The following is a 25,148-nucleotide window of genomic DNA, read 5'->3' as shown; positions in this document are numbered from 1 at the left end:
GTTATCGCTGAAGGGTTTTACATAAGTTTCGATTTTTTTTGGCCCAGACTGTCGTGGTCATACAGGGGCATTGCAGTCATAGCAAGCTACAAATCGACAAGTCAAGTGTGGTAATCACAGGAGGGTAAGTGGTTTGTTTTGTTTCCATTTTACTACGGATTCAATGTAAGTATTTCCCCTTATATTCTCGGCTTTAATAATGCACACCGGCAGCTGATGAACCATAATGAACTGTGAACTAGTTGAACTTTAGGAGGGTATTTAAAATGTAATTGACGAGATCTTTCTCCCAGGGTCTGTTTTGTGGATTTTACGCCGACCGCACGCTGTGGTCCATGCTGGGGCCATAATCTCCGGCTCGAACTTTGAGAGCAACTAGCAAAAAAATGATTTCCTCGTATTGTGAATATTTGTTTTTTCCTCTATGGATAAAACCCCGAAGAACTTTTTTTGGCACCAACCTAGTAACCTGGTGCGGGGTGGGGTGGGACGGGTAGAGGGGGGGGGGGGGGGTTGAGTATTGAGTAACGTCGACCTATGTCGTTCCCAGGCACTTGGGAAAGAGGTCGGCATATCGGGTGGGGAGGGGACGGGACCGGACGCAGTCAGCGTGCGATATTGAGAAAATGTCACATTTTGTGATGCTGCGCCTTGTTGCCTCGCCAGCCCACTAAGAATGAGGAGCCCTTTGAAAAATAATAAGCTGACAAGCTCATTATGACCGTATCAATTTATTGTATCCAATATAGAACTGGTATAAAGACGTTCAACAATTCGAGGTCGTTGATATAAAAAATAAATCCCTCCATCAGCTCTCAAATAATACAATAATTGTTTTTCTGATTTTACACCATAAAAAGAAAACTGTAAGTACTTGTGTTTGTTACTAACACTCAAAAACATCTACCTTGTCATGTTGCTATTCCAAAGCTACAGTGGATGCTACTTAGGGCATCGTATAAGTACAGCGATTAAATTAATGAGTCCCCCGAACTACTTCTCCCATTAATTCTTTTCCACCTCACTCGTATAAACATATAATTTATTTTAAAATTTATTTGCATCGAGCCCATCATAGATAACCTTACTTTACCATTGGGAAATTGAAAATTTTATCATCAAATTGTCCACCCGAGATGAGTTATATAATATAATGTATCAAAAATAGAAATTAAAGAAGACAACCCAATGTTCCAATTTTGTGGGAACATTTGTACCTTAGCACTTTACTAAATGAGGGGGACATTGGGGTTTGCGGTATTGGCCAATTTTTCATGCAGTATTTCGGTTATTTCATCTTGAATTGCAGAATTCTCCAAACCTGCGGGATGCGTTTTCTTAGTCAGTATAAAAGCGTATCCTTCACTTTTTCTGATCATTTTGGCCGTTTCTGGCGAAGCAACCCGAAACAGCCTTATTTTGTCACAAATTTAATTTACAATTGGACTGTTTTAACAACCCGTTTAAAGCCGTGTCTTTTTTTTCACGGTTCCACCGCTCGTTTTTGCCTCTTTTTTGCCCTCGCGTCAACGAATCCGCCAGCCATACAGGGTTACTATGAAACTGCAGTATTTTCAAAAAAATATTTTTGCGGTTTTGCGCTATTTGCCGAATTTTTTTGGCAGTAATGCGGTGTTTAGCAACCCCCCAATGCCCCCTCCAAAATATTCGATTTGTTTTTTCAGTCGACAATGTCACATCACTGTTCAACAGCGAAGTAAATTACCGCTAAAATTGTTTAGCAATTAACAAACTAAATGAACCCGTATTATCGTCGGACATTTTCCAATATTATATCTTCTTCATCGTCATCTGTATCATCAGAATATTCATTGTTCAGCAGCGCCTTGGAATTAAATGAATTGAGCGATTTTTCTTGCTCGTAGTCCATGACGTAGCCATTTCTTCGCACGAGCAGTTGTTTTCTGTAACGCGCCAATCGCCACAGTCCCACCACAACAAGAACTAGTACTATTGTTACCATGGCACTGATTCCGACCATGACAGCCGCTGGCAAGCCGAACACCAGGTTTTGCTTGGCCAGTGTAAACTTCACTTGTGTCGCGGGCTCATTTGGATGAACTTGGACGTCTTGCACCACTTTTTCCCGCCCTGGCGCCGAAGCAGAAATTTGATAGGTTCCTGGTGTAAGAATCCGCCAAAAGTCGCCGTCTTTGGCCGTTGTGACGTCATGATCGCGACCTTTTACCGAGATCACTGCGTTAGGTATAGGAGAGCCTGTGTCGTCATACACGAAGCCTTTAACACCCCGATGCACCTGACGAGAGGAAAACAGCCATGTATTTGAGAGAAACCCAACCATGAGTTATTGATCACTAAACAACAAATCGTATTGAAGGTCCGTCATGGATAAAAACATCCATGAATCATCAGATTCAATCCAAGTCAATCGCAGGTAGCCCTCCCCCCCCCCCCCCCCACTATGTAGACGGAAGAGTCGTTGTTCACACTAAACACAAAGGCCTTTATTGAACGATCAGCGAACGTACTAGATTCGACAACATGGATGACTGCTCGACTACATGTGCTCTCTGATAACCGCTTTCGACCGGTTACGCGACTACGTAATGCTACGTTACGTAAGGGTCACGACGTGTCCCACTACAGTCCACCCCTTCTTGGGTTTTGAGTTTTAACTGGAACAATAGATAACGAGCGATCCGAACAGAGTTTTTAACAAAAACGAAAACAAATGTTTGCTCATGAGTCCACCCCTTCTTGGGTGTTTACTTGTTAAGTTCCTGGAAAAGCTTGACATCTAAGACAAGGAGGTAAGTACCCCCATGTGGTCCGCCTTGTAGCGATAAGTAAGAACATTTGCTAACAAGTCCTTTGAGTTTACCATGTCGGTTAAGAATGTCTCTGGCTTCTGGTAAACTTTGGTAAACTACTTTACAAGCTTCGGAAGCATAACACTGAGGTTTTGATAATGTACTAAGATATTGTCCAAATGAAAGTGCGACCTTGTTTAAATCTGGACTTAGTGTACTAGACACGGGCCGAACTACATTATGTTCTTGCACTGAAGGTGTGGCATTCTGCAAGGGTTGTTCTCGCTCAGTATCAGCGCGGATATCTGTATGAGGATCACCATCAGGAACTACAACAACTTTTTCAATGTTCACTGCTTTAAGTCCTTTGTCTGTTGTTAAGTGCCGTAACTGTAGTAAGTCTTGACGACCGTGAACATGACCAACAACAAGAAAGGGTCCATCATACCTTCTGATAAAGCGGCTAGCTGCTCCTTTGGCAGTTGAACTTGGGGGAGGAAGTCGGACAAAAACTCGTTTTCCATCTGGCACATGAAGATCTCTTGAATTCATGTCATAATATTCTCGCTGAGTTCTTTTTAGATCTGCTTTGATTCTATCAAAGTTCTTTCGTGCCGCAATTGACCGTTTGATGAGCTCTCTGGCATATGAAGACTGGGAGAGAGGTGCAGGTGGCAAATCAAATGAGAGCACCTCTGGAGAGGGAGCATGTCTTCCAAAGACCAGGAAGAAAGGAGTCACGTGATCTGTTCCAGGTATTGGTGAGGTGTTGTGAGCATAGGTTGCAGGTTGTAAGAAGTCTTCCCACAGTTGTTGATTTTTCTCACAGTAAATGCCTAATGCAGAGTTTAACCATCGGTGCACACGCTCCGTAGAGCCATTTAGACGAGGGCGGTAACTTGTGGTGAAAACATGTTCGAGAATAACATTCTGTGGAATATCTGATTGTTTACGTTTGCACTCAACTGCAAGGGTGGTTGTATACAGAGACTGAAGGTCAGGGACAAGCTGTTCCGGAATAGTTTCAGGTGAAGTTGATGTCAGATTACAGACTGATGCATGACAGGAACGAGCAGGAAGAAGTTGATCATTGGCAGCACTTAATTGAAATGGACCACTCAAAACTCTAACACCGGGCTGAATTTCTTGACCGTGAACCCATAAATCTGAGTGGGAGAGTGCCATGAGTGAAGTACCAAGCGTAAGGTAAACAGAGACAAAGTTCAGACCACGATTTAGTTTAGAAGTTCCAGTTGAATGGCCTGGGAATGGAGCTCCTGTGAGTAAACAGGTGACACCAGCATGAGGGTTGCCTTGAGGCGATGCTTCTGTGAGAGGATTCTGGAGAGAACAGGTGATTTTGAAGGACATGCTGGGATGTCGAAAGTGGATGCTTGGGGCAGCGTGATCCACTAAGGCCTGTGTAGAGTGCAAGTGGTTTTCTCCGAAAAGAATGGGCCAGGAAAGACCAGGAACAACTAACATCTGAAATGTGGTTTCTTTGCCATTGTTCCACTGTATTGGAATTTCCATTGTGCCAATGGCGTGCAGCTGAGACTTTGCGTCAGCAACAGAGACAGCAACTGGTTTTTCAAGTGACTGATACTTCAACTGTGGACATTTAGAGGCAACATGATCAGCATGGGAACGACTTACAAGAGACACGGAGCAGCAACTGTCCAGGGGTAGAGGAAGTTTCTTTCCAGCGGAGACAACAGGAGTCCAGAGGATATGGCGCTCTTTGAGTGTACCCCCAGGGTTGGCAACAGCGGGTAAGCCAAATACGGCCTGTTCTTGAGTGGAACTGGAAGGAGGAAATTCACTATCCGAGGGTTCGTTCGAGGGTGGGATTCCCGCCATTAGAGATTGGGTTGGCAAGTTCTTGTGGCGAAGAGCTTTACATCCCCATTTGTGACACTGAGAACATTTATGAAGTCTTCCAGCTGAACACTTGTTGTTTGCTTGCTCACAATTCGCAGAAAGAAGCCTGTTAAAGTTGCGGCATATTTCTGGAGGTTTCTTATTCTTCTTGGCTGGTCGCTGAGGACAGTCTCGAGCCGAGTGTTGGGTGTGACCGCAAATCCAACAGGATCGTTGTTGCTGAGATGGCAGAAATTGTGTTTTGAAATTGCTCAGGAGTGCTGACTAAGGCAGAACGCTGTGGGGTTTCCTGGAATACTGTCGAAGGCGTAGGCGATTCATTCGCAGAAGTGATGAAGGAATGTTCGATTCGTCGAGCGGCGTCGATGGCTTTTTCGAGCTCTGCTACGTTCTGGGCTTGGAGAATTAAAGGACGAGCGATATGCGGTTGTAGCTTGGAGATAAACTGCGAAGTAACATAAGTTGGACAGGATTTGTGGAGACTCTCGCCCAGTTTTTCGAGTTGGTGAAGGATATTCTTGTACTTGAAAGCGAATTCGTCGACAGATTCTGAGGGATCTTGTTTCATTGCACTCAATTCAGAAGCCAAACGGCGGCATTTGGAGTCGGTAGGTTCTTGGAATTCTTTTCGTAAACTTGCGAGATACAATTTTAACTGTTCCTCCGGCGGTTTCTCAGCAAAACCCTCTGTACCACGGCAAAACGACAACACTGAACGTGGCCACTCGCCGATGCACTGTTGTTCGAGCAGCGATAGACGTACAGTGACAGGAAACTGAGACGTTTGCTCTTGAAAACGATCTAGGAAATCGCCGATGTCATCTTGTACTTTCGTATCTTGACGGAAAGTAGGTAACTGGAGCGTCGGTAGGCGCAAGGTTGGAGAAGAAATAGCTTGATGTTCAGGCGGGTGAGCTTGTGAAGCAGCGGCCGCAGTGGTTTGTGCAGTGTGAACGGCTTGAATTGCGCCAACAAGTCCCTTGACAACTTCGCTTAAACCGGAAACGACTCCTTGAAGTTCTTCGATAGTAGCTGGCATATTTGAAGCCTCGGGTTTTCCACCACTTTGTAGACGGAAGAGTCGTTGTTCACACTAAACACAAAGGCCTTTATTGAACGATCAGCGAACGTACTAGATTCGACAACATGGATGACTGCTCGACTACATGTGCACTCTGATAACCGCTTTCGACCGGTTACGCGACTACGTAATGCTACGTTACGTAAGGGTCACGACGTGTCCCACTACAACTAGCCCATCGCAGGTAGCCCCCCTTCTCTCCCCTCAACATTTTGTTAGGTTGCTCTACCCATTTACAGTCCTGCACTGTGAGAGCAAAGCGTCTTGCCCAAGAACAAAATACCACGACCCCAGCAAGGACTCGTAGACAGACCACTCGATCCGGAGTCTAACACACTAACCACAAGGCAACAAACAAACCGCATAAAAAGAAAGTTAAAATTGCTCTTACTTGAAAGACAAAAAAGAAGAGTGGATCCTTGTGTTCCTTCCAATGATGCTCCAACTCCTTTGCGTACGGGAATTTACAGCAGCCCATGTGTATACCGATCCCAAGACAGTTTGTATTCTGATACATATAATCTTTCATTCCACCTCCCTTGCTATGCCAAGCTGCTCCGTTTGTGATTCCTTTACGAAACTCCTCCCGTACGGAAGGGCCTGGGCACAACGGTTTCCCATAATGCATTGATGGATGTGAGTTGGCATACGTTGTTGCTAAGTAACGGAAGACATCGTCGTCAGGGGTGGGGTTGGGAAGTGAGCGACCTTGAGGGTGAGCATCAAAAGGATAGTGAGCTACGAGTGAACCTCCATGTAAACTGGCTGACAGAACAAACGGGTATTTCTTGATCCACGTCATAATGGCATTTGTTTCAGCTTCATGCATCTTTCGACTGGTGTCGTAAAGCCCTGTAAAATAAGAGCAAAACCAGACTGGATGAAATCAGGAAAAGGAAAAAAACTAAATGCTATTTTTTGGTTGTATTTTTGCGCGTTGTCACGACAATCCGTTTAAGTCTGCAGCAAATTGTTCTCCCCACCCCAGGACTGGAGCGCTAAACCTACAATAACGCAATTGACTAATTGGGTATTGAAACTATAGCTTACTTAAAAGTGCTGTAGCTCATTATTAAGAACCCACTAAATTTGCTTACAGATAACAACGAGGTAACAACAAATTTGGAACTTTCTTCAAACGGCGATCAGCCCTAAAACGTTTCAACGCCTCCTAAAGAATAAGACGATTTTTCATTTTCAAAGACTAAACATACCTGGGAAATTGGAGTTTATATCCACGTTTCTTGCATTATTTCTTCCCTTGTTTGACAAACAGTCGCCTTCTGAAGCCAGTTCTGCTCCATCTGAGTTCAGGACAGGCAGGATGTGAATACGAGTACTGTTCACCAGGCGTGTGACCAAGTCATCTTTACCATAACTCAAGCACAGATGTTGAATCATCAGTAACAGCATCTCTTTACCGACTGCTTCATTGCCATGGACTCCACCCACATAGCTGAACTCTGGCTCGCCTGCTTCGTGCACCCCTGGGTTATCAGAGATCTCCATCACCCAAATGTTACGGTACTGTACAGTTTGACCGATACTGTAGAGCCTTGTGATGCTTGGGCACTTGGAAGAGATACCTCTAAGAAAAGCTTCCATGCCTGCATATTTGTGATGACTAAATCGCGGTATTTCGTGTAGATTAAACATGACATCAGCTTTAACACTGTCCTTGATTGTCACCTCTTTCATAACGCTTGAGTAACCCTGAGCATGCGCAGTGATCTTGTACTGCCCCTTTGCTAGAAGCCTGTAGAAGTCTGCACCATTTTGCTTGAGGACAATGGCAGAGTTTAAGCCCTTAATGGTCACGGTAGTGCTGTTGAGTGGACGGTGGTCTAGGGTGTGAAGAACTCCTTGTACTGCTTGATGTACTTTGCCCAAGAATTCTAAAAGTGGCTCACGATTCGCCTCCCAAATCTTGTCTAGATCTCCAGTTGGTGGGTACTTGCAACAGGATACGAAGAAAGAGAGTTGTGGAATGCCCAGAGTCGTGTACGCGTAATCTTGCATGGTGTAATGAACTTCTTTCCACTGTGCGCCATTTACAATTCCATCTGTAAACTCAGCGGCGGATTCATTGCAACCTTGCCCAAGGTGCATTGTGGGATGTTTTGTGGAATAGCTGAGAGCGAGCTCTTTAAACAAGCTGTCATCTGACGTCACAGAACCTTTCACATCATCACTGTCAGTCATGTGAACACTCATGGGATACCTGCGAGAAGGATCAGAAAAAAAGATTAAAGAATGAGCATAACAATGGGATGAAGTGAAAAAGGAAGGAATCTTCCAACATGCCATTCTCATGTAATTTTGTGAACATTAAATTTCCTACAAAGCATGGCATTTAGAAAGAGCATTTCAAGCCAAACATATAACTGTTTATTTGATAAATTGGTGGCATGGACTGACTGACTTAATGACTACTGACAGACCGACCGATGAACTGACGGACCCACTGACCGACCAACACCCAACCGACAAACTGACAACAGACAGACAGACAGCCAAATCAACCAAATGCCAACACCATACACATAGTTTAGTTATTAGTCCTCACCTTGCCACCATTTCTCCTCCACTGAAATCTGCCACAAGAGCAAATCTGTTACTTTTCATCCATTCTTTCACATGTTTAACCTCTTGGGGTTCATCAGCAGCTGACTTCAGAAACTGAAATAGAATAGAATGATTGTTCACATTGTTGGTGAGTAACCTACAATGAACTATCAACTTTCTGAGGGGAGGAGGGGGGGGGGGTGGAGGGGTAAGGCACTAGCACTGCTTCATGTTAGTGGATACCAGAGCAAAGTACTGGAACTGATCAAGTGCCGTGTAATTACTCCGTTACTCTGATTGAATACTTATTGAGCGTGGTAATGTCTGGCAACTGGCCACCGAAGAGAGGATGCCCAGCCAATACCAGGTTATTTACAGGTTTGACTTAATCGCAAATGTTCATGTGCCAGGGGTCTTCCAAGCTTATTTCAATGATCCAATGATTGAAAGAGAGCTAATCACCGGCTGAAATTTCACAACAAATCAAAGATCAAAGGGTAAATTTGAAGTTATAATGACCAGAAAAGCCAGCTGGGCTTTTCAATGAGCCAGCTTAGTTTTCTCTTTCACCTGTAAGCACCAGTGATGTAGCTATGAAAATGTTGAACTTTCATTATTCATATAGATTTTTAGATATATTTTTTTATTCTTTTTTTTACATCTGTAAATTTAGTTAGGATCGGGCCTGCAGGCGAAGAGCCACTATGTGGATATACCACCCTATGTTCCATTATTATTATTATTATTATTATTAGATTCATATTTCGCTATTATATATTATTAATTAGTCTGTAAATAGACAACCAAAAATAAGTCGTATTTGTAATGTATGCTCAAACTTAAGTCAGAATGTATTTTTAGCCATTGTAAATATTTTAGAAATAGAGAAATAAAATTATTTAAAATTTTTAAAAAAAATTATTATTCTTATTATTATTATTATTTATAATATTATTAGTATTAGTATTGTTATAATTTTTATTAAAACACCACTTTTTATCGTAGCTATATACTGACCTCTGCAATATTCTTAGGTAATGAACTTTTTTCACTCTGGGTTAAGTTGTAGTAAAAGCTCCTGGAGAAGTCATCTTTAGGTTCCAAGGTTCCTTTACAGTCTCCTTCAGCTGCTTTTTCATTTCCATCGACATCCACAGCTGGCACAATATGCAGAACTGTTGTTTGAACCAGCTTTGTGATGCGTGCTTCCTTTTGTTGATAAGCATTGCACAAGTATTCTATTAACTTAAGAAGCAGCTCTTTCCCGGTTATGTCAGTTCCCTGTAAACTCCCAACAAGTCCAACGCGAGGCTTTTTCTGAGCAGGTCCTGGATTCTCTGTCATTTCCAAGGAATAAATTGGCTTTCCTCCATGACTTAATCCAATTGTTGTCAGCTTGGTAATGCTAGAACATTTGTTAGCTTGCTCTTGAAGAAAAGTGGTCATCTGATTGTAGTTGTGTTGAGAATAATGCACAGTCGGAACTGCAAAAGGAAACAAAGAAGTTTCATAAAGATAATTATGTACAGTGCATAATCTCTAATGTAATTAAACATGAGATTGAGTCTAAGTTGCCCTGATCGCTAACACAAACAATTCATTCAGTGAAAAGAGTTCTTAATCGTTAATACAGTGACCTGTAAGGTGTGCAATACAAGTGTGTATTAATTTATTTTTATTGGATGAACTGTGTGGGTGGAAAATATAATCATCTTGGCTGTTTTTTTCTTTCCAAAATTTATCTACATCTCCCCTCAAAATTTAAATTATTAAATATTAAATTATTATAAAGATATTGCATGACTTGCAAAAATACAAAACTATATTAAAATAGAAAATCACTTGTGGTGATAAGTTGAAAAATTACTACACTCAACAAGGAGAAATTAGCTATTGATCTCTGGAAAATCTGATTAACTAACCTACTGATGGATCCTGAGAAGGAACTTGCATTTTAACAGTTGATTTTATTGCTGCAGAACTTGATGGGACACTGGCACTTGAAGTTGGCAGTGGTACAGAGCTTTGTTTCAAAGAGAAAACTGTTTCTTGAGAAGAAAGTTTTGTCTCAACTGGGAAGAGAGTTTGAGCTGTAGCGGATTGGAGAGATACCTTGTTCGTGGCAAAGGTTGGCTGGCCAACTTGCTTCAGTACGAAGTTTAATTCTGTGGCAAGACCAGAGGCTACGGCAACATTCTTTGTCTCAGAAATGTAACCTGAAGCAGACACTGTGACAAGGTATTTTCCAGGGACAACAAGTCTCCAGTAGTCGCCATCAATTGCAGAAGTGATGTTATGCCTTATTCCTGACACAGAAATGGTTGCATGGCCAATTCCTGCCCCCGCATCATTTCTTATGACTCCTTTAAAGCCAGTGTGGACTTGCGACATGAATGTTAAAAGAGAGACCTTATGGTCATCCCAGTATGACTTCAGCTTGGACTGAGCTGGAAACTTTACACAACTCATCTCTATGGTAAGTTCAAGACAGTTGGAGTGAAGGTAGTTGTAGTCTTGCATGCCACCCTTAACAATGTACCACTCTGCTCCATTTGTAATGCCGTCTTTAAAATATTCATTTGGATAGCCTTGGCAGGGACGTCCGTTACCCATTGTGGGATGTGCTTTAGAGTAAGTAAGCGCCAACTGTCGAAACACGGCATCATCTGGACTCCTGCTATAGCTTTCACGCCCTGAAGGTGTATCATCAAATGGGTAGTTTGCAACAATGGAACCCCCATGAAGGTTAGCTGATAGCACAAATGGAACAGAAGTAATCCATTTCATGACAGCCCATGTTTCTGGCTCGTGATTCCTGTTAAGGTATGGAAAGAACTGATCTGGAAAGTTTCTGTTCAAATCAACATTCCTGGCATTTTCACGGCCAGCCTTTTCATATCCATCAGGGTTCATTGACGGCATGATGTGAATGCGAGTGTAATCTACGAGTGCTGTTATTACAGGAATTTTGCGATAGTTCTCACAAAGTGCTTGAATTAATAGTATAAGAGTCTCCCTTCCGACTACTTCATCACCATGCATGTTTCCGACATATTTAAACTCTGGCTCTCCTACTTCATGCGTTCCTGGGTTATCGGTAATTTCTATTACCCAGAGTTCCCTGTTTTGAACCGACTTTCCAACAGAGTACAGTTTCGTAATGTTTGGGTATAACTTTGCTATAGTGTGTAGAAATGTTGTCATATCATTATAATTATGATTTTTAAAGATTCTTGGTTTCTCCCAATCATTAACAACTTGAGAGAAGCCTTTACTTGTAGTTGGAATGGTTGTGAATGGAACTTGCACATTTGGGTCTAACGCTTGAAGGCTAGAAGACAGGTCTCGCTTGGTTCTGAATGTCCGTTTCCTCAGCCATGGAATGTCACGTGTAAACAAGCTGAAGTCATTTCTGTGACTAAGATCATCTCTCTCTAAGACAAATTCTAACTCGGTGGCATCTCCATAGTTGACAGTAACATTACTTAGTGTCTTCCTTCTGTGGCCTGAAGCATAAGCTGTGACTGTGTAAATTCCTGGCAACAAAATTCGCCAGAAGTCACCATGTGATGCGGTTGTTACATTATTGTTGAATCCTTGAACATGAATAACTGCTCCGTGAATACCAGCTCCTTGTTGATTCTTTACAAATCCTTTAATACCTTGATGCACTTGCTCCATGTACGTCAAAAGGGCTTTTCTGTTGTTATGCCACTCTATCGTCAAATGGTTTCTGGGTGGGTACTTGCAACAAGACAGCTCAAGTGTGATTTCAAAACAATTACTTATAAGGTAATTGACATCTTGCATGCCGCCAGGGACATCGTACCAGAAGGCACCATTGGTGATGCCTCCTTCAAACCGATCATGACATGCATTTCCTTTACTCATTGTTTTGTGGTTTGTGGCATATGTGCTGGCTAAATGTCTAAAGATTTGATCATCTGGTGTTGCACTGTATCCACCAGTATCTCGATGTTCTTTGTTGCTATCAAAAGGATAGCTAGCCACCAGTGCCCCGCCGTGTAAATTTGCTGACAGCACGAAAGGATTTTCGCGGATCCATTTCACCATGGCGTGAGTTTCCGGTTGTGCAGAATCAAGATTGTAATTGTTCCAGCTATTAAACTGGTCGGGAAAATCGCGATTTAGATCGACATTATTGTAATTATAACGTCCAACTGTTCCTGAACATGTTCCCTCTTTTGCCTTTTCAAATCCATCCGGGTTCATAGAAGGCATAATGTATATGTCTGTTGTGTTAACCAATCTCGTGACACGGTCATTTTGACCGTAATTTTCGAGTAAATAAGCTATAAGATAGATCAAAACTTGCCTTCCCACGACTTCATTTCCATGCATGTTTCCAACGTATTTAAACATAGGTTTTCCTGGCTTCCTAACATGTGGATTATCAGTGATCTGAATTGCCAGTAACTCGCGATTTCCAGCTGATCTTCCGACTCTATGAACTCTAGCAATATTTCTGTGTTGATGGGCGAATGTATGAAGCAGACATTTTAAGTTGTCGCTATTAATGTAGCCTTCATGTAGTAATGAACGATGGCTTCTTTCTTGAGTATAATCACAATATCTTAAGGAGTCTATTCCAGCGATGAAAGCGACGATCAAGAATATTTTCAAACACAAGCTGACGTACTTAACGGCCGCCATGTTTTTCATGATTAATTTCTTGACTAGGTGGTCTATTGTTTTTCTCTACTAGCCACGTGACATGGGGCAGGGATTGTCACGCCCCCCACCCCCTTGAATAGTGTGAAAACGAGATGTACAGTTTCCGGTTTGTGCGTGTCAAAATTCATGTTTTTGGCTCGCATTTTGTAACCTAAAAACTCAGAAAAATATAGATTTTTTTCATGTGAGTACCTTCGGATTTCCTTTTCGGATTCACTGCCACGTCAAAACCCGATCTCTAATCTTTGATCTGCAAATAAAGCTATGTACACAACCAAAATGCAAAGTCGTTTATTAATCAGTCCGGCCATTAAATTTTCTAGTCGTTCTTGTATTACATAGACGGAAATTGAATATTACTTTCAGGAAATCAGAAACAGAGGAAGTGGTTAATGTTACAACTTACAACCACAGGAATTTTCAACTTTGGACTTTGTGTAAAAAGTATGAAAGCGTCAGCGTTTTAACGTCAGATTGCCGTAGCTCAGAATTACCTGATTAGTGTATTATTAGTCATGCAGGAGACATGCATATAATTCCCCCTGTAATTTGTGTTATATAAAAAGATATATATTTTATCATTTTGTAGATGCGAATAAATTAAATCAGCGCTGTGATTTTTTTTTGAATATTTTACAAATTTAATTCTTCATTATATTGAAGTAAATATTATATTGCTACCAAGTTTTACTCCCACGCTTTGCTCAGATATAATATCAATCATAAAATCGTCAAATCTGGTTGGTTCGCGATCGGCAATACTTATTTGACAGTTATTTCATGGAGTTTGATTAGCTTTTGCTATGACTACTGCTGAAAAAATATAATGCTTCTAATTTTACTATAGCACCCTAGTGCAGGTTTTCAGTGAACCCATAGGCGTACGGGCACCTTCGGACCTGGGGGGGCGGAGACCTTATTGCCCGAAAAAAAAAATTGGCATGGGTTGAATAAAGAGGCCTATATAATATGCAAAACAAAATGTGCATTAAAATAGTTGTGAAAAAACCTTGCCTGCTTGCTTAAAGGAAACGATAGTTCTTTAATTAATTTCGTATCATTGCCCGAAGGTGTCAATGTACTGAATCCTTTTTCTTCGGAAATATTTTATTTATTCACCCTAGTTCAGCGAAAATTAAAGTACTTTGGGCAAGCCAATTTGCATTGTTTTCCTCCCACTTGAAAGTTACACAAAAGCGTGTGAAACCATAAGGGATGAATCGGTCGAAAGTTTTAAGCTTGCCCTGAGAACTTAACATTTGAGAAAAGCATCAGCTCCATCACATTTGTAACAGCTTTGTTTCAAGGTCTTACACTGGGTCCACCGCGCGCAAATGCTCAAGCTATTGCTGGTTTTCACTGTCACGCAATCAAAAAATAAATTCGAAACCATTCAACTACAGAAGCTATGAATTTCAAATATTACAGATGATAAATAGATAAACACTTTCTCCAAGTTTCGGGTCTGTGCGGTGTACCGTTCGCGAGTTATTTGCCGAACCTTTCCTCGCAAATTTATAAAGCTTGGTATGGAGCCGCCATAACTGTGTCCTGCCGAGGGACACAGTAATGGCCGCCGTGATGTCAGAGAAACCATCTGGAACTCAATTCCGTTTACAACAGCGGCCATCCTTGGCTTAAGAGCTAGTACATTTTCACATAAACACCACTTATTATATCTGAAATGTTCATTCTGCACAAAATGGAAAGGAATCGCCTTTTTTCAAACAAAACAGCTTTGTCACGGCACCCAGCTTGATGTCACATACGACGGAGAACTCAAATATTCAAAATGCTCTGTTTTAAAAACGAATGACACTATCGATCTGGAAATTTGCAAAAATATTTATTTTTAGTTTATCTTTCGCCTAATGACAACGAAAATTTAGCAGGCCTAGTGAATTTTGATTTCAGAATTTTATGACGTAACATGAAAACAAGCTGATTGCAACTGAATCAAACTGAGTGGTCACGCAGAATTTGCAAGGAAAATCGAACATGATTACAGCAATTTGCAAGAGGAAAGGAAAGCAGGTGAATGAGAAATTTGGACTTTTGAACCACAAAGCTCGGTAGATTTCCAATACTTTTTCTGTTGATGTAATTAGTTTTGAACGTAATATTGAGATTTGTCGGCTTATTTTCTATTTTTTCGCTAGGCTTGTTGCCCGAATTCCAAGCATTTTACCCGAAAAATTTCGGCACTGGGGGGGCTGCAGCCCCCCTCGCCCCCCCGCCTCGTACGCCTATGAGTGAACCTAATTTTGTAATTTAAAACTATTGTGTTTTCACTGAATGATTTTATGACCTGAAGCGCGACAACAACAACCTTATTCAGCACTTCCTTGTTTTGACACTTCTCTTCAATACTTCCTCGTTCAGTTATTCGTGACTTCCTTATTCAAAACTTCCTATTTATCACCAATGAGGGATTTTCCAATACAGACAGCCGTGTGACCTTTCCAAAGAAGTGGATGTAAGTTTTGAATTTTCATCTTGAAACTGGCAGATCTAAGAGATCTGCTAAATAATAGAGGCCCAAAAAGATTTTCTTATTCCTTCCCTTCCCCCTGTTATTATTGTTATTAGAGCCCTCCTGCCTTCGGGCGAAAAGGACACACCAAACCTTCATTCTGCACCCTCACCCCATCCCTTCTTAGCGACGAGGGATCCATCTTCAATTTAGAACCCTTCTTTTTTATCACTTCTGGATCTGCCACTGCTCTATATGACATGTATGAGTTGTAGTAATTTGTTAGTATTCCTTTCTCCTGCTTTGCTTTATGGGTCAAACGTTTTACATATTGGGCTTCTGTCGCAGCTTTCTTCAGTTCTCGTTGTTAGAACGTACTGCCTGAAGATCAGGCATATCGAATAATCCGGCCGGTTTAATGTTGGCTGGAGGTTCTGAACATGCAGTGAAGATAAAGTAGAATTCAGCAGTTTTGACATCAAAATATACTTTTATTAATTAATTTGCCTTTCTACAACCATTATCGCCAAATTTGTAGCCTTATTTCCTATACCTTCTTTAAATTAGACGTTTTACTTGAAATGACAAGTCCAAGAGGACAAATAAAAAAAATTGTTTGAACAGAGAATTAAATTATTCAGCTGAAACTGCCTAATTCTGACAAATATGTTGCGATAAAAACGAAAGCTCTACCGTTTCCAAGATGCTGTAGTTCATATGAAGTGTGACGCCATATCAAATCTCAGCGTTTAGCTTATGTTAGGTGTAGCTTTCTGCGCTCTAACATGTTTAAGTTTTGATGCAGTTCCGTTGCTGTTTATGGCATTTCTTTTGGGCACATCATACGTTTTTCCTAATTTCATCGGATGTAGATTCCTCTTATCACCAATGACTTTAGTGATGTTTAATCCGTGAGAAAGTTTCTCTCCGCCAAAGGGTTTTACTTTTGGGTTTCGATGATCGTGAATCTTCAGGGTGTTAGCCACTGCCGTTTTAGTTGCATTTGGACGATGAACAGATAGTAGGCCCTTTTTCAGGTCGTGCTTGATTTTAAAAGTCTTTTTATTATCTCGTGATACAGGAGCAGAATTATTAAATGCATTTTTACTTTCTCTGTTGCCAGGTATTTTGTCTCTGCTGCTCACCGACTGAGTCGTGTTCCCGCTGTTTCCCATCATCCCCGGCGGACTGGAAGTTTGTTTGTTGCCATGGTGAGTTGTATTCCCTTGTATGGCAGGCTTTCTCTTTCCAACAGCCGACACATTTTGACGGGGATGCTTATTGCTTCTGTGTCGTGGGATTTCGTCTCTGCCTCTTACAATCGCCTTCTTTGTATCGTTGCGTTTACCAAAATTAGCGACTTTCTTTTTATTCTTTTCATGCTCTATACGAGATTTGTTTTGCTGATGTCCTTTGTGTTTTGGTATGGTATTTCGACCGATAACTCCGGGCGTTCCTGGCAATTGACTTTTCACACCTAAATCCTGCTGCTTGTGCTTTTGAATCGCTTTTCGTTTTTCGCTTATATACGCGTTTTCTTCAGCCACCATGTTTTGCACGGCACGAACCGTTGGGTCATCCTCAATGGAAGGCAAATTCAAATCTTTAAGCGCTTCCGTTTCGCTTGCCTCGTTCCCAGGCCTCCACTGATTAGCACCCAGTTGAGGTTCCAAGCTGGTCTTTGTGGGGTTGATGTCAAATGGCATTTGTGGATGTGCCTGTTCTGTTCCGAGGTTCCAGTTGTAGTTGCTTGCTTCTGCATTCGGCGGCTGTTCCTGGATGTTTTCAAAGACACCACTGTCAGCATATTTAGGTAGCGTTATGGATGAAGGAGGATGGATGTTTTCCAAGACACCACTGTCAGCATATTTGGGTAGCGTTATGGATGAAGGAGGGATGTTGGCATACACATCTGCGTTGAACTTTGTTGCAGTAACCCCACTGCTAGGAGGATTTATCATCTTTTCCTTGTTCGTGTTCTTGCTATCAACGCTCACTCGATTTGCTGTGCGGCTTCGGGTTGGAAGCACTCCACTGGGCGAGTCATCTCCATCTTCCTCGAGTCTTAACTTCTTTGAATAGCTGCTAAGGATTTTCAACAAAGCTTTAATGGAGGTGGCCATTTCTCGCACTTCAGAAGCGGTTGGCATAGCGGCACTTCTTGCAGTGGCACCGGTGTAACTTGGTTTGTGAATGATGCTTGGGTTTTCTAAACTGGTGGATGAAGCTTTTGACACAATGCTCTCCGTTTCTCCGCCTTTAGCATCGGTTACAGAGGTTAAATCCGACGCCATTGGAAGAATTTTGTCTTCGAAAGATTTTGCCTCTCCAGTTTTAGAAGCCAAAGCAGAAGACAGCTCTGAGGGAGCAGTAGAAGACAAGGCAGCGGACAACTCTGACGGAGCAGTAGAAGTCAAGGCAGCGGACAGGTCATCGGGTGTGACAGATGTCTTGTCATCTGACTCCGCTATTCTGCCAATTGCATTCATCTGCAATCCCAGAGGAAGTTCTGGCTTTGACTTTGTCTGAAAGTCGCCTGCAAATCCAGGATTTAATTCAGGAGAAGGAGAGATAGTCATTAATTTGCCATCGCCATCTGACGGTAAGGCTATCTCCGGCTTCTTTGCCTCAGTGTTAAAGTCAGAGAGCGCTGTTGGCACCTCTTGGATTTGGCTTTGTGGGAATGAATGCTCTATATTCTTGATACTAGTGGCGTTGATTTTCCCCAGTGTTACCGCTGAATGAAGGTTGAGGTAATGCGGAACTTTATTATTTCTTAAACCGGTTTGTGTTTTTGGCCCTTGATTGGTTTCTGGTGATGGAGTAGGCGTGTCATCCACCGTTTCTAAGGTGAGAGTCACTGTCTGATCACCTAAGTCAACTTTCTGACTTTCTTCATCTGGACTTTTGGGTGTTTCACTTTGGAGAAAGCCTTTCGTATTATTTTGTAGCATAATAATATTAGTGGATGACTCTGTAGAATTATGCTGCTCACTGGGACGTTTGTTGCTGCTGTTTGTCTTAGCTGCTGCATGATCGCTTGGCGCTTGTAGCACCGCATCGTCTCTGGAAAAGTCACTCATCTTATGGTCATTTGGAAACCCATGTAGTAATTTCTCTTTTCCAGTTTCTTCGTACCTTAATTTTGGCTTGGTTTTTGAAGAGCTGTCCTGCTGGATGTCTCCTAAATCTAACAGACTTGCAGCGATCACACTCATTAAATCATTTACGTGCGGCTTTACTTTAGAGTGTTTGTTTCCTATGTTATTTTTGGTGTTATTGTTCTTTTGAAGATGTGGTGGACCTCCAGGTTCTTCCATACTCTTCATGAAATCCATCAAAGTGTTATTCCGTAGGGTTCTTGACACATTTTTGGTTCCATAACTGGAATACGTAAGCTTTTGTTTTCCTTGCTCACCAAGAACAGGTTTTTGCAATGTGTGATTACCATGAAGCAATTCAAACTTGTTACCACTTTTGCCTCCTGCCTTGTTTCCTATCGTAAAATTTGCAGGTCCAGAAGTATTCGTCGAAAACGATTTGTTTCCATGTCCTTTCAAAATCTCAGCCAAAATCTTACTTTCCAATCCAACCATGGAATCTGCTATAGGTACATGCTTTAGCTTGTTGATGCGCCCTCCCAAAAGTACTCCTTTGAAGTCGGTTAGAGTGTCAGTTGTCACGAATGATGAACGGTTCGTGGAGTTACCTTTGTGTAATCCCTGCCGCTTTGAAAGTGCACTAATGATGTTATTGACAGCTTTGGTAAAGAGATTATTGCCAGTCGACGATGTAAAATTACTATATTGCCCTGTCAAACCCGCAATGCCTTTAGCAAGAAGAGAGGTCAAATTAGTTTGAACTGTTGCACCAGTGTTCGTTTTAGGTTGGGTGACGACCGCGGTTTGTTTGCTTCCCAGTCTCGAAATTGGCGTCTTAAGCTTGCTATTGCCTTGTAAATATAGTGAAATGTTTTTCGCTATGTCTGCAAATGGACTTCCACTACGACCCCATGTTTGCACTAACTGGTTCAATGTTCCCTTCCGCATAGCGCTGTCAATAAGCCTTGTTAAAATAGCTTGCAAGCTTTGCATTTCATGATCCTTAGACGGCAAGGTTCCTTTCGAAGCGACACTATTGGTGTGAATTTTTGCCACTTCTTCCCGTGTTTGTGCTCCGACGTCTTCACTTACTTTTCCTGCCATAAGAAGAGGCAAGAAAGAAGAAGCAGAAGAAGAAGAAGAAGAAGAAGAAGACGACGAAGTGGCTGACTTGGCTTGCGAAGCGGTATTGTGCTGTCGTCCCACGGCTTCGGCCATTTCTATGGCTTGATTGATTTTGTTTTGCAACATTTCTAGGTCTGCTGAGCTCAACCCTTTTTTTCCTTTTATCCCCACGATAGTGGTCGAGTCTTTATCATTTTTGGAAACGACAGGCTTTTTCTTTTCTGTGTGCGGTAGAGTTGTGTCCCGTGCTAAAAGTGCACTCAACATGTCTAGATCTTCAGAGAATGGGTCGCTCTTATGATGATGTGTGTGATGCTTGTTAGGTCGTTGTTCTTGGATAATTGGTTTGTCGGAGCTGAGCGAGATTTCCTTGTGTTTCTGTTCGCCTTCTGACGTTTCGTCTGGCGATAGCTGATTTGTTAAAGCGTCTAAAGCATCACTTAAAGTTTCCAATGTGGCAATCTTTTCATCAAGTCTTCTAATTTTTTCTTTGTTTCGCTGCTTGACTGGATGGATATCTTTATTTACATTTTTTGATTTACTCGAAGCTGGCTTTTCATTAAGCAAAGAATTTGCCAAGTCAGTCAATGAGAAAACTTTATTTCCTATTGAAACAGTTGGAGAAGACAAGTTGTTAGTGGAGTCTTGTTTAACAGGCTTTGAGATCTCCTTCTCATTGTTCTTGTTCAAAGCCGAGTTGCCTGTTGAATCTTGCTTTGTGGGTTTGTGTATCAGGCCTGAAACGAGGTTGGCAATCAAATCTTGGTTTGCGGGAATTTGTTTTGCTGGCGATGAGGTTGGTTTGGCGCTAGAACCGAAATGTTGTGCAAGTATATTTTTATAAGAGGAGTCCTCAATTGTACCAGAGTCAAGAAGACTTTTGCCAAGCGCCTGTCCAAACTTGCTGCTAAGAAAGCTCTTTACCAACCCTTCTGTAATATCCTCAAGCGGCTGTATTGCAGTAGAAACTTGCGGCTTTTGTGTTGGATTTGTTGACAACTCTAAAGGTCTTTTTACTGCATCAGTCGTGGCTGAAGCAGAATTATGGTTAACTGTTTGGAGTGGTCTAACCGAGCCCAATGTGGAAGCTTCATTTGCTTGTATGCTTTGTGAAATTACTGCAGCTTGACTTTTTGAGGATCCGAGGACACTATTTACAGCTGACGTGGAGCTCGAAACATTATCGGTTAAATGCAACTTTGTCGATGACGAAATGCCATTTTGTTTTGCGAAGGCGGAGGGTGCTATTCCATTCTGAGCTGGTGAAGAAGAGCTGTCTTTTTTGTTTGACATGATCGGGTGGGAATCTTTAGGAACAGGGAGAGTTTCCCCAGTAAGCGTTGTCTGATTCTTCCCTCCACTTTCTTCTCCAAGGAAGTCGATAATTGGCTTCAGCTTATCTGCACGATTGTACTGAGGAACAGGAAGTAACATGCTTAGGTTCAGTTCACCCATTGCCTGTTGAAGTGAAGGGGTCTTGGAATTTGCTGTAGGGTACAGTGAGGAGTGGAGTGTGTTTAATGTATCTTCCTGTGGTAATTCAAGGAGCTTTTTTCCACTGTCTCTGGACGGATCTGTCAAAAAGAAAGGAATTAAAAAAGCAACAGGACAAAACTCCACTCGCTTTTGGGTGGTAAGGGGGTAACTTCATGAGCCATGAGGTGATGATTTTTGGATGTGAAATGTGACATAAATGCTTTTCATCGTGCGCAATATCTTCATAAGAAAATAAAAGTTCGTTCCGATTGTCCAAAAGGTTCTATCATATCATCCTACAGGACTGAATAGCCCTGAAACGGAGCACTTGCGGAGAGGCTTTTGGTCAGAAATGGGGATGTAGGAAGAGAGCCGTCTTAATTACAGCTCGAAAGTGTAAAATGTGAACCCTGTTATCCATCACTGTCTTGCTTGGTTTCAGTTTCTATTTCAGTTCACTCACCTGCGACCTCTCCTGGTGGCTGACATCTGTAACTGATCAGAGCGTACTTATCAATTCCTGGGCAATGGCTTCTTTCTTTAGTCAAATGGTTATCATCTGCGGTGACGATACAACTCTCTCTACCAGAACATCTCTCCCTCAACGCCAACACGCTATCCGCTGAGTTAGCGCAGGTGAAAAACTTCCCTAAGGGCGTAGGGCAGGTAGATGGTGAATCCCGACCCCAGTAGGCTGACATGATATGTATCTTCCATCCCTGGCCGCATTGAAGCTCTGTTGTTTCGCCATTGCACAGCACAAATTTATGTTTCTCAGGTGTACACCTATATTTCACAGCCAGGTATTTGTTAACACCAGGGCAGTGCTTGACCCCTGGGGGTTGTAGAACGTTATGACGGGCGGGGATCTCACAGTATTCTTTATCATCGCACAGATTCCGTACGATAGGGGTGGTTGTAGGATCGCTGAGACAGTTAGTGACCGGATCTCCGTCCTCCGAGGGGCAGATTTCAGCTGATAAGCGGCCCCAGAAAGCTTCCTCTATAGCGATGCTTGACCCGGGAGAGAAGCATTCCAGTGATTTGTTCTGACCAGCGCAAATGATGACGGATTTATCTGAGAGAGGCAATTAATACTGATTTGTTGTTGTTTAATACCTGATGTGGTTGTTACAAGTAAAGTTAGAGAGTGAAATTTCAGCGTAATCCTTCCAGATCATTACTGGTATTCAATGGAATATCGTTTACATTTAACTTGGCTACTCAAAAGTGTTATATATTTAAGGCAAACCACCAAACCTGTTTCTAGATCAATTTCGCTTCTTGGTCTCCCTGCTGCACCTGGAGTTGCGGTTCGTGCTGCGGAAAAAAGGGATTACGTTTAATTAATCGACCGCTCATTGTAGCTGCTTTTGGTCCTCGAGCTCTGCAACGTGCGTTTTTCAATGTCACTTTCAAAGTCTGTTTTTAAGTCAACGTACATACCATCAAAATCCTTTAATTGTTGGTTGCATTTACCAGGTACATGAACTATCAATGTAAAGTTACCTTTTGTCTTGTTCTCAAATTGTCATGATCGACCATCTTGGAAAGGGGGAAGGCTTGTCCGGGGGGGGGGGGGGTACTCCCTATAATGGCCTATACGGGGAGACTCCGCCCGAAAGGGGTACCTTTTTTCAGGCTTCAGGTATATATAAGGGTAGGGATTTCACAAGTTTAGGTATACGAAAGGATATGGAAATCTGCTATTTAGTTATTTAAAAGGGCCTTTAATTAAAATATTTCGAACAGGCGCAATTTATGGCTGTATCATTTTAATTTATTAAGCGCTACATGTAAATGACAAGAAAACGTCCTGTTCTAAGTCTATGCCATGTCTTTTAGGTATATGAAAGGGGTATCTTTTTCAGTAAAAGGTATACGAAAGGGGTACAATTTCTGTCAAAATTGGATTTAAAACGGTAAGGGGTTAGAGCTAGGGGTGGAGCCTCCCCGAATAAATCTTTTTTGGTTACCCCCCGGGGGGGGGGGGCTTGTTAAGAAAAGTGAACCGCCCAGAAGGTGGCGTATAAGAAAAGGGGTTAAAGAGGGCTTTTTACGGTACTCTATTGCCATAATGTAACATGTTTCCTGTACACCATCGTCTAGAGACTCGACCGAAATTGCGCGGCTTATTCGTAATCACTAAATGCAATTACATCTACCCATTTGACGTTCAGTCCGCAGATACCGCTGGCATGTACACAATTCATTTTTAAGCCACAAATTTTTTACAGGCACCTTGTGCAGAAATCCGTCAATTTCAACGATATCTGTCATACCTACTGTGTACGACACTAACAAGGAAGCTAAAAACCATGAAGTCTTGGTTAAACGAACAAACAAATGTTCGTGTTGGATAATTATGTGAGCTTGATTAAACATTTTCAGCCAACGTTTATGCGACAAAAGTTGTCGGTTTGTTTAGCTGGTACATCCAACATGACACGACAAATGTTTGATCTTCGCCTTGCCCCTTCTCTCTATTCATTCCTCGCTGAGCGGAAAGCTTATTACTCGAAAGCTACTGTTCTAGCTGGAGCGTGAAGTACCATTTGCGTGAAATACGTTTTTTTGTGCTCGGTCTGTGGCAGTTCACCGGTATGTTCCTAAATCGGTGTTGTTTATTTCGTAGTGTAACCTAAGCCTTACGACGACATAACAAGGTGTTTATCACCTCTTACCTGATAACTGATCAAGAGTACCAGTTGAGACCGCCTTATCGATTAACACAGCAGACAAAAGCCACACAACAATCACCAAATGTTTCTTCATCGTCAGACCGCATTCTCTCACATCCTGCGTCGAGTTTTTGTTCACAAAATACCACTAGATTTCCAATCTGATTCTACGATCTCGATTTTCATTTTAAGATTGTTTAAGTGAACCGTGGACAACCCATTTTCTATGACCTCGGCACCAGCAAAAGGTCATCTTGTTCACAAACTGAAAAAAGTCGAAGTCTCGTATTTTTAGTTAAATATTTATGAATAGCAATAAAATCTCGCTCCTGATCCTTTTCAAACGTTTTTAGCCCTATAAGAAACTGATTATAATATGAATATGAAATAATGCATTGTTAGCAGATTTATTTACCAAGAAAAGGAACTCGTTTGAGCTTGTGTTTGGTTTTTATTCTTTTTTAGATCTTACGTCAAGTTTGCTCAGGCGTCTGTGACCAGACTTCGCCTCAAGCTGCCTTGTCAGCTTTGCGCGAAGGCCTATGGGAAGGCGTGGTACGAGCCAATCAAAAAACACCATACAACTGAAAATCTTTACGAGTATCAGCTGCAGCAGCTTAGAGTAACCATTGCACCGAGTTTAAAAGCCAAAGGTCCATAACTTTGACTTATCCATATTATACCAAAAGGCGGCAAAATAGGCTAGTAAGCCACAAGTGCCCAGCTCCTCCGGTCGATTTTTCGACGATGATTTCGGGGGAAACGTCAAATAATCAATATCCCCTCGTACCGAAGAACTTACGCAAAACTCTTCAATGTGTTCCAAAACTTGAAGATCGTTAAACGATAGCTTCGTAATTGTCATTGCAGTCCTATTTTTGTGCAATATTAACAGCAAATAATCGTTCTACAAACGTTTATAACCCTGCTGGTGGTTGTGGTGTAGCTGCTGCTATGATTCAAAGCTTGTTTCAGTATTGGGCACTAGCTAAGACATGCTATGAGTAGGAGCACAAGTCGATAACTGCTAGCTTGGAAGTGAGAATTGGAAAAGGTAAGAAAAAGCAAAACACGTGATTTGAGGTGCCGAACTAATGCGAATGACTTGTAACCGCCTTGAATCACATGAACATAACAATCATTACAGTCACCAGTTCCAGTGAAACAAGATTTGGTGATTTTTAGACTTACCTAGCCCTGGTTGATTCTCAAACAATCGGCCTTAGTCATTCCCCCCCCACACAATCAAACCGGACAGTGTTTTCCTCCCTGGTGGTG

At 42.0% G+C, this 25,148-nt stretch overlaps 2 protein-coding genes across 2 annotated transcripts; both read right to left on the bottom strand.

Moving 5' to 3' along the window:
* Positions 1-1,628: 1,628 nt before the first annotated feature.
* LOC144646862 (carboxypeptidase D-like) lies at positions 1,629-13,003 on the bottom strand. The gene is made up of 6 exons (XM_078506559.1): positions 10,242-13,003; positions 9,337-9,803; positions 8,321-8,433; positions 6,969-7,975; positions 6,146-6,606; positions 1,629-2,278 (listed from the first exon to the last, which is right to left on the bottom strand). Exons 1-6 carry the CDS (start codon positions 13,000-13,002, stop codon positions 1,769-1,771), a joined length of 5,319 nt encoding a protein of 1,772 aa, XP_078362685.1. The 5' UTR covers position 13,003; the 3' UTR covers positions 1,629-1,768.
* A 2,988-nt stretch (positions 13,004-15,991) lies between these two features.
* On the bottom strand, positions 15,992-24,149 carry LOC144646861 (uncharacterized). Its single transcript, XM_078506558.1, has 4 exons — positions 23,874-24,149; positions 22,450-22,509; positions 21,653-22,267; positions 15,992-21,287 (listed from the first exon to the last, which is right to left on the bottom strand). Exons 1-4 carry the CDS (start codon positions 23,962-23,964, stop codon positions 16,237-16,239), a joined length of 5,817 nt encoding a protein of 1,938 aa, XP_078362684.1. The 5' UTR covers positions 23,965-24,149; the 3' UTR covers positions 15,992-16,236.
* Positions 24,150-25,148: the final 999 nt, after the last annotated feature.

Source organism: Oculina patagonica, chromosome 3 (genome assembly GCF_052425735.1).
Source record: "Oculina patagonica isolate OP01 chromosome 3, crgOcupat, whole genome shotgun sequence".
NCBI classification, from domain to species: Eukaryota; Metazoa; Cnidaria; class Anthozoa; order Scleractinia; family Oculinidae; genus Oculina; species Oculina patagonica.
This window is presented reverse-complemented; position numbering and strand designations above follow the sequence as displayed.

Coding starts and splice junctions, on each gene's coding strand:
- LOC144646861 (XM_078506558.1), bottom strand. CDS start 23,964: ATGAAGAAACATTTGGTGATTGTTGTGTGGCTTTTGTCTGCTGTGTTA. Junction 22,510..23,873: donor TACTCTTGATCAGTTATCAG/GTAAGAGGTGAT, acceptor TTTTTTCCGCAG/CACGAACCGCAACTCCAGGT. Junction 21,288..21,652: donor GCCACCAGGAGAGGTCGCAG/GTGAGTGAACTG, acceptor TCTTTTTGACAG/ATCCGTCCAGAGACAGTGGA.
- LOC144646862 (XM_078506559.1), bottom strand. CDS start 13,002: ATGAAAAACATGGCGGCCGTTAAGTACGTCAGCTTGTGTTTGAAAATA. Junction 6,607..6,968: donor TATAAACTCCAATTTCCCAG/GTATGTTTAGTC, acceptor CTTATTTTACAG/GGCTTTACGACACCAGTCGA. Junction 2,279..6,145: donor TCTTCTTTTTTGTCTTTCAA/GTAAGAGCAATT, acceptor TCCTCTCGTCAG/GTGCATCGGGGTGTTAAAGG.